Below are 15,837 nucleotides of genomic sequence, written 5' to 3'. Positions count from 1 at the left end.
CTAACATTGGGGGGAAAATGATTTATAAAATGGAAGGCAGTTGGGAGGAGGCGATATCAGGTGGGACCATTCTAGCCAATAAGAGAGCAGATATGCGTGTTTACAACAGGCACAACGGTTTCCACTAGTTACCACAGCCACAAATTCAAAATGGCTACATCATAAAAAGTCATGAAAACAAACATTTGCTTGTAGTTCTTAATTTAAGGTTAGGCGTAAGGTTAGCAGTGTGGTTAGGGTTAGGTATAAAATCTAATTTTAAGAAAATAAATAGTATAAATAGCATGGGTTTATGACTTTGTGTCTGTGGTACCTTGTGGCAACCAGGCACAACGCTGATATAAAGTGTTTTTTTCTCAAAGTTGTCAAGATGTCACAATTCCTACTTATATCAGTACACTCGTAACGACCAAATCATTACAAAACTTCTATTCGATCAAATAAGCCACCTCTCATCTCATCGCTTGGTGGGCGAAAAAAACAGACCGATTTTTTTTATCAGTGTCGCCTCTTCCGCTCTGCTGATATGCAGATTCAATAAACTACAGCATTGAAAAACACACTTCATCAAGAGCTTGAAAAAGAGATTCAATATCTTAATGGAGTTTGACCTGGTTAAATACAGTATTCATCCAATGATAGATTTCCCTCTAACCTCACGTTTCAGGAGCTCTCTTTCTCCAGTCTTCACCTGGTATTCCAAACCCTGGCAGCGATCCCGGTATTCAACCACCTGACGACAGACCATATGATCACAGTGTAGGAGCAACAATTAATTTCACGGCCATGTTTATTATATATTATATATTATTATATTATATAATTCTGCTCAGATCATTGACTTGATGACTTTATGCTCTTAAAACATATTTTATTTTATTTTACCTTTATTTAACGAGGCAAGTCAGTTAAGAACAAATTCTTATTTTCAATGACTGCCTAGGAACAGTGGGTTAACTGCCTGTTCAGGGGCAGAACGACAGATTTGTACCTTGTACCTTTGTACCTTGTCAGCTCGGGGGTTTGAACCTTCCGGTTACTAGTCCAACGCTCTAACCACTAGGCTACCCTGCCACCCCATTGCATATACAAGTCCATTATAGCCCCACAGCGCCAACCCTTTAAACCCTGACCTTGTTCTGCAGTTTGTGGATGAGTAGAGCCTGCCGGGCCTCCCTCTCTCTGCCATCTCGCATCTTCCTTCTCAAGTCCCTGTCCGGGCGCAGAGGCACACACAGGGACGGGTCCAGGGACTGGGACAGCTAACCAGGGGATAGAGACAGAGAGTTAGTTACACTGCTGTTCAAAACGTTTGGGGTCACTTAGAAATGTCCTTCTTTTTAAAGAAAAGCACATTTCTTGTCAATTAAAATAACATCAAATTGATCAGAAATACAGTGTAGACATTGTTAATGTTATAAATGACTATTGTAGCTGGAAACGGCTGATTTTTTAAATGGAATATCTACATAGGCGTATAGAGGCCCATTATCAGCAACCATCACTCCTGTGTTCCAACACAGATGGACAACGATCCCAAGCATACTTCCAAAGTTGTGGAAAAGTAGCTTAAGGACAACAATGTCAAGGTATTGGAGTGGCCATCACAAAGCCCTGACCTCATTCCTGTAGAAAATTTGTGGGCATAACTGAAAACGTGTGTGAGCAAGGAGGCCTACAAACCTGACTCAGTTACACCAGCTGTCAGGAGGAATGGGACAAAATTCACCCAACTTATTATGGGAAGCTTGTGGAAGGCTACCTGAAACGTTTGACCCAAGTTAAACAATTGAAAGGCAATGCTACCAAATACTAATTGAGTGTATGTAAACTTGTGACCCACTGGGAATGTGATGAAAGAAATAAAAGCTGAAATAAATCATTCTCTCTACTATTATTCTGACATTTCACATTCTTAAAATAAACCGGTGATCCTAACTGACCTAAGACAGGGAATATTTACTAGGATTAAATGTCAGGAATTGTGAAAAACTGATTGCAAATGTATTTGGCTGAGGTGTATGTAAACTTCCGACTTCAACTGTATGTATTTATATATATATATATATATATATATATATATATATTTACTGCTCGACTAAAACAATCTGGGTCGACCAAAAGCATAACGACCAAACAACCAACCAGTCCACTAAATGGGGTCCGTCCTAAAAGAAAGCCTCGACAGAAGACCAGAACTCAACACATTCTCCACTCAACAGTGTTGAGGTCTGGCCCCGCAAGACGAGTTCAAATGGACTGGTGAATGTGTTGGTGCTCTGTGAGGGCCTGGGGAGGTGGGGACTCACCCTGTCTGTGAGGGCCTGGGGAGGTGGGGACTCACCCTGTCTGTGAGGACCTGGGGAGGTGGGGACTCACCCTGTCTGTGAGGGCCTGGGGAGGTGGGGACTCACCCTGTCTGTGAGGGCCTGGGGAGGTGGGGACTCACCCTGTCTGTGAGGGCCTGGGGAGGTGGGGACTCACCCTGTCTGTGAGGGCCTGGGGAGGTGGGGACTCACCCTGTCTGTGAGGGCCTGGGGAGGTGGGGACTCACCCTGTCTGTGAGGGCCTGGGGAGGTGGGGACTCACCCGGTCTGTGAGGGCCTGGGCACGTGACTCCAGCTCCTCTCTCTCAGCATGACTCTCAGCCAGCTCATTCTGCAGGCGAGACACCTCCGCCCTCAGCTCCGCCCTCTCCTCCTTCCAGCCATCCAACAGCGCCGTCTCCATCCTGGTCCTTGACAGTCAACCCGCCCCAGAGACTCAGGAAGCTGGGGAGGAATTACAAGTCAAACCCCTCTCACATCACTGAGGATGTATCATGGTCCAAACACACCAACACAGTCATGAAGAAGGCAGGCGGTACCGATGCACCAAGTCTGGAACCAACAGGACCCTGAACAGCTTCTACCCCCAAGCCATGAGACTGATAAGTAGTTAGTTGAATAGTAACCAAACAGCTTCTACCCCCAGGACATGAGACTGATAAGTAGTTAGTTGAATAGTAACCAAACAGCTTCTACCCCCAGGACATGAGACTGATAAGTAGTTAGTTGAATAGTAACCAAACAGCTTCTACCCCCAGGACATGAGACTGATAAGTAGTTAGTTGAATAGTAACCATACAGCTTCTACCCCCATGAGACTGATAAGTAGTAAGTTGAATAGTAACCAAACAGCTTCTACCCCCAGGACATGAGACTGATAAGTAGTTAGTTGAATAGTAACCAAACAGCTTCTACCCCCAAGAGACTGATAAGTAGTTAGTTGAATAGTAACCAAACAGCTTCTACCCCCAGGACATGAGACTGATAAGTAGTTAGTTGAATAGTAACCAAACAGCTTCTACCCCCAAGAGACTGATAAGTAGTTAGTTGAATAGTAACCAAACAGCTTCTACCCCCAGGACATGAGACTGATAAGTAGTTAGTTGAATAGTAACCAAACAGCTTCTACCCCCATGAGACTGATAAGTAGTTAGTTGAATAGTAACCAAACAGCTTCTACCCCCAAGAGACTGATAAGTAGTTAGTTGAATAGTAATCAAACAGCTTCTACCCCCAGGACATGAGACTGATAAGTAGTTAGTTGAATAGTAACCAAACAGCTTCTACCCCCAGGACATGAGACTGATAAGTAGTTAGTTGAATAGTAACCAAACAGCTTCTACCCCCAGGACATGAGACTGATAAGTAGTTAGTTGAATAGTAACCAAACAGCTTCTACCCCCAAGAGACTGATAAGTAGTTAGTTGAATAGTAACATCTACCTGGACTATCTGCATTAACCCTTTCTGCTCCAACTCTGTTGACTCATCACATTCACTGCTGCTGCTGTCTATTATCTATCCTGTTGCCTAGTCACTTTATTCCTAGTTATATGTACATACCTACCTCAATTACCTCGTACCCCTGCACATTGACTCGGTACTGGTACCCTGTGTATATAGCCATGTTATCGTTACTCATTGACTCGGTACTGGTACCCTGTGTATATAGCCATGTTATCGTTACTCATTGACTCAGTACTGGTACCCTGTGTATATAGCCATGTTATCGTTACTCATTGACTCGGTACTGGTACCCTGAGTATATAGCCATGTTATCGTTACTCATTGACTCGGTACTGGTACCCTGTGTATATAGCCATGTTATCGTTACTCATTGACTCGGTACTGGTACCCTGTGTATATAGCCATGTTATCGTTACTCATTGACTCGGTACTGGTACCCTGTGTATATAGCCATGTTATCGTTACTCATTGACTCGGTACTGGTACCCTGTGTATATAGCCATGTTATCGTTCGTTACTCATTGCCTCGGTACTGGTACCCTGTGTATATAGCCATGTTATCGTTACTCATTGTTGAAGTCAGCATTCCACTGTTAGTCTACACCTGTTGTTTACCCAGCATTTCACTGTTAGTCTACACCTGTTGTTTACCAAGCATTCCACTGTTAGTCCACACCTGTTGTTTACCAAGCATGTGACAAATAACATTTGATTTCATGTAGGGCTGGGCGGTATACCGTATTTTGTGATATACCGGTATTGATGCACGGCCCGGTTTTTATTTCACCATCTATAATGGTATTTGAGTGTTTGGTTAAATGGGATACCCCGTGTGTAATGTCCATTTTAGTTTTTGTTTACTCTGCCACTTGAGTCATCTCTCCCTCCCCATGCCTCTTTCCACACCCCTGCCCATCACTCAAGGAGTCATCTCTCTCTCTCTCTCTCCCTCCCCATGCCTCTTTCCACACCCCTGCCCGTCACTCAAGGAGTCATCTCTCTCTCCCTCCCCATGCCTCTTTCCACACCCCTGCCCGTCACTCAAGGAGTCATCTCTCTCTCTCTCTCCCTCCCCATGCCTCTTTCCACACCCCTGCCCGTCACTCAAGGAGTCATCTCTCTCTCCCTCCCCATGCCTCTTTCCACACCCCTGCCCGTCACTCAAGGAGTCATCTCTCTCTCTCTCTCTCTCTCCCCATGCCTCTTTCCACACCCCAGCCCGTCACTCAAGGAGTCATCTCTCTCTCCCTCCCCATGCCTCTTTCCACACCCCTGCCCATCACTCAAGGAGATCTCTCTCTCTCTCTCTCTCTCTCCCTCCCCATGCCTCTTTCCACACCCCTGCCCGTCACTCAAGGAGTCATCTCTCTCTCCCTCCCCATGCCTCTTCCACACCCCTGCCCGTCACTCAAGGAGTCATCTCTCTCTCTCTCTCTCTCTCCCTCCCCATGCCTCTTTCCACACCCCTGCCCGTCACTCAAGGAGTCATCTCTCTCTCCCTCCCCATGCCTCTTTCCACACCCCTGCCCATCACTCAAGGAGTCATCTCTCTCTCTCTCTCCCTCCCCATGCCTCTTTCCACACCCCTGCCCGTCACTCAAGGAGTCATCTCTCTCTCCCTCCCCATGCCTCTTCCACACCCCTGCCCGTCACTCAAGGAGTCATCTCTCTCTCCCTCCCCATGCCTCTTTCCACACCCCTGCCCGTCACTCAAGGAGTCATCTCTCTCTCCCTCCCCATGCCTCTTTCCACACCCCTGCCCATCACTCAAGGAGTCATCGCTCTCTCTCTCTCCCTCCCCATGCCTCTTTCCACACCCCTGCCCGTCACTCAAGGAGTCATCTCTCTCTCTCTCTCCCTCCCCATGCCTCTTTCCACACCCCCGGCCATCACTCAAGGAGCACACTTCAGTCTGCATGGTCAACACAACACAGAGAGACTTGTATTCAGTCTGCATGGTCAACACAACACAGAGAGACTTGTATTCAGTCTGCATGGTCAACACAACACAGAGAGAGACTTGTATTCAGTCTGCATGGTCAACACAACACAGAGAGAGACTTGTATTCAGTCTTCATGGTCAACACAACACAGAGAGAGACTTGTATTCAGTCTGCATGGTCAACACAACACAGAGAGAGACTTGTATTCAGTCTGCATGGTCAACACAACACAGAGAGACTTGTATTCAGTCTGCATGGTCAACACAACACAGAGAGACTTGTATTCAGCCTGCATGGTCAACACAACACAGAGACTTGTATTCAGTCTGCATGGTCAACACAACACAGAGAGAGACTTGTATTCAGTCTGCATGGTCAACACAACACAGAGAGAGACTTGTATTCAGTCTGCATGGTCAACACAACACAGAGAGAGACTTGTATTCAGTCTGCATGGTCAACACAACACAGAGAGACTTGTATTCAGTCTGCATGGTCAACACAACACAGAGAGACTTGTATTCAGTCTGCATGGTCAACACAACACAGAGAGACTTGTATTCAGTCTGCATGGTCAACACAACACAGAGAGACTTGTAGTCAGTCTGCATGGTCAATGCAGCACATGCAACAACGATGCTGTTTTCACTTTGCTTCTTAATATAAATCCACCTGTGTTCTATAGTGACACTATTAGTTTGTGTTTCCTACATCAGCAAACAGCTAGTTTGTCTTTTCTTAGCAAGTTGGACCTAAATCATGTTAGCCACTAACGCTAATCGCTAGCCAGCTAATACATTTTTATTTATTTATTTATTTTAATTAGGCAAGTCAGTTAAGAACAAATTCTTATTTACAATGATGGCCTAGGAACAGTGGGTTAACTGCCTTGTTCAGGGGCAGAACGACAGAGTTGTACCTTGTCAGCTTGGGGATTCAATCTGCAACCTTTCGGTTACTGGCCCAACACTAACCACTAGGCTACCTGCTGGTTACTGGCCCAATGCACTAACCACTAGGCTACCTGCTGGTTACTGGCCCAACACTAACCACTAGGCTACCTGCTGGTTACTGGCCCAACACTAACCACTAGGCTACCTGCTGGTTACTGGCCCAACACTAACCACTAGGCTACCTGCTGGTTACTGGCCCAACACTAACCACTAGGCTACCTGCTGGTTACTGGCCCAATGCACTAACCACTAGGCTACCTGCTGGTTACTGGCCCAACACTAACCACTAGGCTACCTGCTGGTTACTGGCCCAATGCACTAACCACTAGGCTACCTGCTGGTTACTGGCCCAACACTAACCACTAGGCTACCTGCTGGTTACTGGCCCAACACTAACCACTAGGCTACCTGCTGGTTACTGGCCCAACACTAACCACTAGGCTACCTGCTGGTTACTGGCCCAACACTAACCACTAGGCTACCTGCTGGTTACTGGCCCAATGCACTAACCACTAGGCTACCTGCTGGTTACTGGCCCAACACTAACCACTAGGCTACCTGCTGGTTACTGGCCCAACACTAACCACTAGGCTACCTGCTGGTTACTGGCCCAACACTAACCACTAGGCTACCTGCTGGTTACTGGCCCAACACTAACCACTAGGCTACCTGCTGGTTACTGGCCCAACACTAACCACTAGGCTACCTGCTGGTTACTGGCCCAACACTAACCACTAGGATACCTGCTGGTTACTGGCCCAACACTAACCACTAGGCTACCTGCTGGTTACTGACCCAACACTAACCACTAGGCTACCTGCTGGTTACTGGCCCAACACTAACCACTAGGCTACCTGCTGGTTACTGGCCCAACACTAACCACTAGGCTACCTGCTGGTTACTGGCCCAACACTAACCACTAGGCTACCTGCTGGTTACTGGCCCAACACTAACCACTAGGCTACCTGCTGGTTACTGGCCCAACACTAACCACTAGGCTACCTGCTGGTTACTGGCCCAACACTAACCACTAGGCTACCTGCTGGTTACTAGTCCAACACTAACCACTAGGCTACCTGCTGGTTACTGGCCCAACACTAACCACTAGGCTACCTGCTGGTTACTGGCCCAACACTAACCACTAGGCTACCTGCTGGTTACTGGCCCAATGCACTAACCACTAGGCTACCTGCTGGTTACTGGCCCAACACTAACCACTAGGCTACCTGCTGGTTACTGGCCCAACACTAACCACTAGGCTACCTGCTGGTTACTGGCCCAACACTAACCACTAGGCTACCTGCTGGTTACTGGCCCAACACTAACCACTAGGCTACCTGCTGGTTACTGGCCCAACACTAACCACTAGGCTACCTGCTGGTTACTGGCCCAACACTAACCACTAGGCTACCTGCTGGTTACTGGCCCAACACTAACCACTAGGCTACCTGCTGGTTACTGGCCCAACACTAACCACTAGGCTACCTGCTGGTTACTGGCCCAACACTAACCACTAGGCTACCTGCTGGTTACTGGCCCAACACTAACCACTAGGCTACCTGCTGGTTACTGGCCCAACACTAACCACTAGGCTACCTGCTGGTTACTGGCCCAACACTAACCACTAGGCTACCTGCTGGTTACTGGCCCAACACTAACCACTAGGCTACCTGCTGGTTACTGGCCCAACACTAACCACTAGGCTACCTGCTGGTTACTAGTCCAACACTAACCACTAGGCTACCTGCTGGTTACTAGTCCAACACTAACCACTAGGCTACCTGCTGGTTACTGGCCCAACACTAACCACTAGGCTACCTGCTGGTTACTAGTCCAACACTAACCACTAGGCTACCCTGAATAAGAGAAAACATAATTAGCTAAACAGTGCCTTTGGAAAGTATACAGACCTCTTGTCTTTTTACACATTTTGTTACGTTATAGACTTATCCTAAAATGGATTTTTGAAATAAATCCACCACTATCTACACACAATACCCCATAATGACAAAGCCGAAAACAGGTTTATAGACATTTTTGCAAATGTATTAAAAATAAAAAACAGAAATACGTTATTTACATAAGTATTCAGATCCTTTGCTATGAGGGTAGGTAACAACATCTCCTCCCCGCTGATCCTCAACACTGGGGCCCCACAAGGGTGCCTTCTGAGCCCTCTCCTGTACTCCCTGTTCACCCACGACTGCGTGGCCACGCACGCCTCCAACTCAATCATCAAGTTTGCGGACAACACAACAGTGGTAGGCTTGATTACCAACAACGACGAGACGGCCTACAGGGAGGAGGTGAGGGCCCTCGGAGTGTGGTGTCAGAAAAATAACCTCACATTCAACGTCAACAAAACTAAGGAGATGATTGTGGACTTCAGGAAACAGCAGAGGGAACACCCCCCTATCCACATCGATGGAACAGTAGTGGAGAGGGTAGCAAGTTTTAAGTTCCTCGGCATACACATCACAGACAAACTGAATTGGTCCACCCACACAGACAGTATCGTGAAGAAGGCGCAGCAGCGCCTCTTCAACCTCAGGAGGCTGAAGAAATTTGTCTTGTCACCAAAAGCACTCCCAAACTTCTACAGATGCACAATCGAGAGCATCCTGTCGGACTGTATCACCGCCTGGTACGGCAACTGCTCCGCCCACAACCGTAAGGCTCTCCAGAGGGTAGTGAGGTCTGCACAACGCATCACCGGGGGCAAACTACCTGCCCTCCAGGACACCTACACCACCCGATGTCACAGAAAGGCCATAAAGATCATCAAGGACAACAACAACCCGAGCCACTGCCTGTTCACCCCGCTATCATCCAGAAGGCGAGGTCAGTACAGGTGCATCAAAGCTGGGACCGAGAGACTGAAAAACAGCTTCTATCTCAAGGCCATCAGACTGTTAAACAGCCACCACTAACATTGAGAGGCTGCTGCCAACACACTGACTCAACTCCAGCCACTTTAATAATGGGAATTGATGGGAAATGATGTAAAAATATATCACTAGCCACTTTAAACAATGCTACCTAATATAATGTTTACATACCCTACATTATTAATCTCATATGTATACATATATACTGTACTCTATATCATCTACTGCATCTTTATGTAATACATGTATCACTAGCCACTTTAACTATGCCACTTTGTTTACATACCCTACATTACTCATATGTATATACTGTATATACTGTACTCGATACCATCTACTGCATCTTGCCTATGCCGTTCTGTACCATCACTCATTCATATATCTTTATGTACATATTCTTTATCCCTTTACACTTGTGTGTATAAGGTAGTAGTTTTGGAATTGTTAGCTAGATTAATCGTTGGTTATTACTGCATTGTCGGAACTAGAAGCACAAGCATTTCGCTACACTCGCATTAACATCTGCTAACCATGTGTATGTGACAAATAAAATTCGATTTGATTTGAGACTCAAAATTGAGCTCAGGTGCATCCTGTTTCCATTGATCATCCTTGAGATGTTTCTACAACTTGATTGGAGTCCACTTGAGGTAAATTCAATTGATTGGACATGATTTGGAAAGGCACACACCTGTCTATATAAGGTCCCACAGTTGACAGCGCATGTCAGAGCAAAAACCAAGCCATGAGGTTGAAGGAATTGTCTGTAGAGCTCCGAGACAGGATTGTGCCAAGGCACAGATCTGTGGAAGGTTACCACAACATTTCTGCAGCATTGAAGGTCCCTAAGAACACAGTGGCCTCCATCATTCTTAAATGGAAGAAGTTTGGAACCACCAACAGTCTTCCTAAAGCTGGCCACCAGGCCAAACTGAGCAATCGGGGGAGAAGGGCCTTGGACAGGGAGGTGACCAAGAACCCAATGGTCATTTTGACAGAGCTCCAGAGTTCCTCTGTGGAGATGGGAGAACCTTCTAGAAGGACAACCATCTCTGCAGCACTCCACCAATCAGGCCTTTATAGGAGAGTGGCCAGACAGAAGCCACTCCTCAGTAAAAGGCACATGACAGCCTGCTTGGAGTTTGCCAAAAGGCACCTAAAGGACTCTCAGACCATGAGAAACAAGATTCTCTGGTCTGATGAAACCAAGATTGAACTCTTTGGCCTGAATGCCAAGTGTCACATCTGGAGGAAACCTGGCACCATCCCTACTGTGAAGCATTGTGGTGTCAGCATCATGCTGTGGGTGTGTTTTTCAGCGGCAGAGACTGAGAGACTAGTCAGGATCAAGGCAAAGATGAACAGAGCAAATTACAGAGAGATCCTTGATGAAAACCTGATCCAGAGCGCTCAGGACCTCAGATTGGGGCGAAGGTTCAACTTCCAACAGGACAGCAACCCTAAGCACACAGCCAAGAAAACACAGGAGTGGCTTCGGGACAAGTCTCTGAATGCCCCTGAGTGGCCCAGCCAGAGTCCAGACTTGAACCTGATCGAACATCTCTGGAGATACCTGAAAATAGCTGTGCAGCAACGCTCCCCATCCAACCTGACAGAGCTTGAGAGGATCTGCAGAGAAGAATGGGAGAAACTCCCCAAATACAGGTGTGCCAAGCTTGTGTCATACCCAAGAAGACTGGAGGCTGTAATCACTGCCAAAGGTGCTTCAACAAAGTACTGAGTAAAGGGTCTGAATACTTATATTAATGTGATTTTTTTGTTGTTGTAATAAATTAGCAAAAATCTCTAATAACCTGTTTTTTTGGGGTAGTGTGTGTAGATTGAGGGGGGAATGATTTAATCAATTTTAGAATAAGGCCGTAACCTATTAAAATGTGGGAAAAGTCAAGGGGTCTGAATACCTTCCAAAGGGACTGATAATACCAGTGATGTTGTAAACTTAAATCAAAGAGGAACACGCTAAGCAAGAATATGTTAACTTCATGAGGTAGCTAAGTGAAAACATTCAATGTAGCCAAAGATTATAGGGTCCTCTAGGAAACACTTGTAAACACCATGGTTCCTACCCTGTGACAATAACTCCTCCCTGGCATTTTCATTTGTTGTCATGTCAAATTGTATTCGAAGTGCCCACTTGTAACTACAGAATTAAAATTATTATTATTTTCCACGATTCCAACAGTTCACCCAAGTGTTTTGCTCTAAATCACAAGTCAAATTGCAATTCCAACATGTGTTTAAAAATAAGGCCTAGATTGTTTGTCCATATCGTCCAGCCCTACGTGGCAGTATGGAAATGATCTCACATGAGTGCAGGAAATGCAGAAATTGATTTAAATGCTGAAAATAATTTTGGGTTGAAGTTTAATTGAACAGTATATAACACTCAGAATGTACAGTCAGTATGTGTTGTCACCCTAGGGTCACGCACTACTCATAAAGAACATTTTTTTAACTTTTATTATTCTAAAACATAAAATACTGTATAACCGTCTAATAAAAAAACAGACAATATGATATGTTGTCCATATCGTCCAGACCTAATTTGATTTGAAGTGCGTCAGGTCAGATCATGTTGACAGTGAGTAAAACTCCAATACATTGTGAGCCTCCTTTATTCAGCAGTTCATAATGTTATAGATAAGTTCATGTCAGAGATATCAGTTCAGCAGAAAATGAATTCGTAAGCAGAACCACAACGATAAAAGGCGAAACATTGAAGCAGGCAGAGCCCCATAGACCCAGAGTTGGTTAGTAGCGAAGATACAGTAGATGGCTAGCTTTAAAAACTCAACCATGACCCACGTTTTTATGACCTTAATTTAACTATGCAAGTCAGTTATTTAAGAACAAACTATTATTTACAATGACGGCCTGCCCCATCCAAACCCGGCGGCGCTACGGGACTCCCAATCACGGCCGGATGTGATGCAGCCAGGATTCGAACCAGGGACTGCAGTGACGCCTCTTGCACTGAGATGCAGTGAGACCGCTTCGCCAAGATCAATAGCTTGTAGCATAGCAAGGTAGTTCTGGCATTGGAGAGATGAGCTCTCATAATCAGCTTGCAAAGCAACGTTAACGTTAGTTGGCTATCTAGCTAGAGCTAGTTTACAGTCAGATGAATCATACTCTAAACTAGTTAGCTAACAATCAAGATAGCACGTAGACAGCTCTCCTACCTTTAAAAGCAGATCCTTCGAAACATACTGTGAATGTAAACAAACGCTTTCTGTAACAAATGAAACATATGCATGAAATTTATTAAACTCCTTTTGATGATCCTAAACACTTCCTCACAACAGGATTCAAAACAGTAAACTTTACCTCTTAACATAAAAACAGAGGAACCATGCAGACGCTGCTATGTAAAAAGAGAATCCCTTCATACGCAGACAGCGCCACCGTGTGGCCGGAGGAGTAGTTTCCTCTAGTTTAGTGGATGGTGAGCGTGTCCAGCAGGTGCCACAGTTCTACCACAGAGTTGACTGTTTTTGGTTCTACCACAGAGTTTACTGTTTTTGGTTCTACCACAGAGTTGACTGTTTTTGGTTCTACCACAGAGTTGACTGTTTTTGGTTCTACCACAGAGTTGACCGTTTTTGGTTCTACCACAGAGTTGACCGTTTTTGGTTCTACCACAGAGTTGACTGTTTTTGGTTCTACCACAGAGTTGACCGTTTTTGGTTCTACCACAGAGTTGACCGTTTTTGGTTCTACCACAGAGTTGACTGTTTTTGGTTCTACCACAGAGTTGACTGTTTTTGGTTCTACCACAGAGTTGACTGTTTTTGGTTCTACCACAGAGTGACTGTTTTTGGTTCTACCACAGAGGTGACTGTTTTTGGTTCTACCACAGGAGCCAGATAATTCTCAAAATGTAGAATGTTCCCGGTTGAAATGTTCCTTATTGAAAAAGATTGCAGTCAGAGTGCAGTATACCTGCAGATATAGAGTGCAGTATACCTGCAGATATAGAGTGCAGTATACCTGCAGATATAGAGTGCAGTATACCTGCAGATATAGAGTGCAGTATAACTGCAGTATGCGGAAAATACTGCATCCAAAATAAAAAATGTTTTTACTGCAGTAATGTTGCAGTAAAACTGCAGTTATAATGCAATTACTACGTCCAAAATACCAGTCAACTGCAGTTACTGCACATTTACACATTTAGTGTTCCATTCCCCACCAAATATGGCCAGTGGAGCTAGCTGCTTCCTGAACTGGTCTCTGAGTAGTGGGCGTGTTGGAAGGAGTGGACGTGTTGGAAGGAGTGGGTGTGTTGGAAGGAGTGGGGGAGTGGGCGTGTTGGAAGGAGTGGGTGTGTTGGAAGGAATGGGTGTGTCTAATGCAGTGGGTGTGTTGGAAGGAGTGGGTGTGTCTAATGCAGTGGGCGTGTTGAAGGAGTGGGTGTGTCTAATGCAGTGGGTGTGTTGGAAGGAGTGGGTGTGTCTCCAGCAGTGGGCGTGTTGGAAGGAGTGGGTGTGTCTCCAGCAGTGGCGTGTTGGAAGGAATTGGCGTGTTGGAAGGAGTGGGTGTGTCGGAAAGAGTGGGTGTGTCTAATGCAGTGGGCGTGTTGGAAGGAATGGGCGTGTTGGAAGGAGTGGGCGTGTTGTAAGGAGTGGGTGTGTCTAAGGCAGTGGGTGTGTTGGAAAGAGTGGGTGTGTTGGAAGGAGTGGGCGTGTTGGAGGGAGTGGGCATGTTGGAAGGAGTGGGCGTGTCTAAATAACTGGGTGTGTCTAAATCGGTGGGTGTGTCTAAAGCAGTGGGCGTGTTGGAAGGAGTGGGCGTGTCTAAAGCAGTGGGTGTGTCTAAAGCAGTGGGCGTGTTTAAAGCAGTGGGTGAGCCTAAAGCAGTGGGCGTATATAATGCAGTGGGTGTGTCTAAAGCAGAGGGCGTGTCTAAAGCAGCAGTGGGTGTATCTAAAACAGTGGGTGTGTCTAAATCAGTGGGCGTGTCTAAAGCAGTGGGTGTGTCTAAAGCTCACCGCTATAGGTTAGACACTCTCGTATTGAATGGTGTTGTGTATGACATTAAAGGTGTCCCCATTGGTCAATTCCAGACCGTTCTTTACCTGATGTTACGGATATTTCTGACATGATGCGTTGCTTTTGGAGCTAATATATGAACGATCAATAGATAGACAGAATAACAGTATATATAGGTAATAACACAGAAATCAGACATAAGTCTGAAAGTGCTTAAGTCCATCAGAATCATCAGAAAGATTAGTGGTTTGGTTTATCAATTACACATCCTTCAAAAGAAATGTGCAAGACTAGTCACCTCTGACTACAATTGGCTCCATCTGCCCCTCTATTTAAGAAACTAAATATCAAGTTCAACTACAACATGAATATCCTCCAATGACCCACCTTCATTTACAAATTCACATGCATTACATTTACTATATGTGGACATCCCTTCAAATGAGTGGGTTCTATTTCAGCCACACCTGTTGCTGACAGGTGTATGAAATCAAACACACAACTATGCAATCTCCATAGACAAACACTGTGTCTAACCTCAGATAGGAACTATTGAAGTGAGAACAGGTAAATGAAACTGCTAGGTGACTTGGCTGTGTCTAACCTCTACACTAAGTTCACTGGAAAGATTTGTTCCAACTGCACATAGCTTCTCTCCGTAGAGAATGAGTTTCTACCTACTCGGGGGTCGTATTGAAGTGAATGAGTTTCTACCTACTCAGGGGGTCGTATTGAAGTGAATGAGTTTCTACCTACTCAGGGGGTCGTATTGAAGTGAATGAGTTTCTACCTACTCAGGGGGTCGTATTGAAGTGAATGAGTTTCTACCTACTCAGGGGGTCGTATTGAAGTGAATGAGTTTCTACCTACTCGGGGGTCGTATTGAAGTGAATGAGTTTCTACCTACTCGGGGGTCGTATTGAAGTGAATGAGTTTCTACCTACTCGGGGGTCGTATTGAAGTGAATGAGTTTCTACCTACTCAGGGGGTCGTATTGAAGTGAATGAGTTTCTACCTACTCAGGGGGTCGTATTGAAGTGAATGAGTTTCTACCTACTCAGGGGGTCGTATTGAAGTGAATGAGTTTCTACCTACTCAGGGGGTCGTATTGAAGTGAATGAGTTTCTACCTACTCAGGGGGTCGTATTGAAGTGAATGAGTTTCTACCTACTCAGGGGGTCGTATTGAAGTGAATGAGTTTCTACCTACTCAGGGGGTCGTATTGAAGTGAATGAGTTTCTACCTACT

General features: G+C 45.6%; 1 protein-coding gene across 1 annotated transcript in view; it reads right to left on the bottom strand.

The window, feature by feature from the left end:
* Positions 1 to 12,859, bottom strand: part of LOC139404864 (trichohyalin-like) — a 55,946-nt gene extending 43,087 nt beyond the window's left edge. The window contains exons 1-4 of the mRNA XM_071147398.1: positions 12,781 to 12,859; positions 2,590 to 2,771; positions 1,134 to 1,262; positions 656 to 733 (exon numbers count right to left, since the gene is read on the bottom strand). Coding sequence (XP_071003499.1) covers positions 656 to 733; positions 1,134 to 1,262; positions 2,590 to 2,730 — 348 coding nt within the window. The 5' untranslated portion in view covers positions 2,731 to 2,771; positions 12,781 to 12,859. The remainder of the gene's footprint in view (positions 1 to 655; positions 734 to 1,133; positions 1,263 to 2,589; positions 2,772 to 12,780) is intronic.
* Positions 12,860 to 15,837: the final 2,978 nt, after the last annotated feature.

Source organism: Oncorhynchus clarkii, unplaced genomic scaffold, assembly GCF_045791955.1.
Source record: "Oncorhynchus clarkii lewisi isolate Uvic-CL-2024 unplaced genomic scaffold, UVic_Ocla_1.0 unplaced_contig_4472_pilon_pilon, whole genome shotgun sequence".
Lineage (NCBI taxonomy): Eukaryota > Metazoa > Chordata > Actinopteri > Salmoniformes > Salmonidae > Oncorhynchus > Oncorhynchus clarkii.
This window is presented reverse-complemented; position numbering and strand designations above follow the sequence as displayed.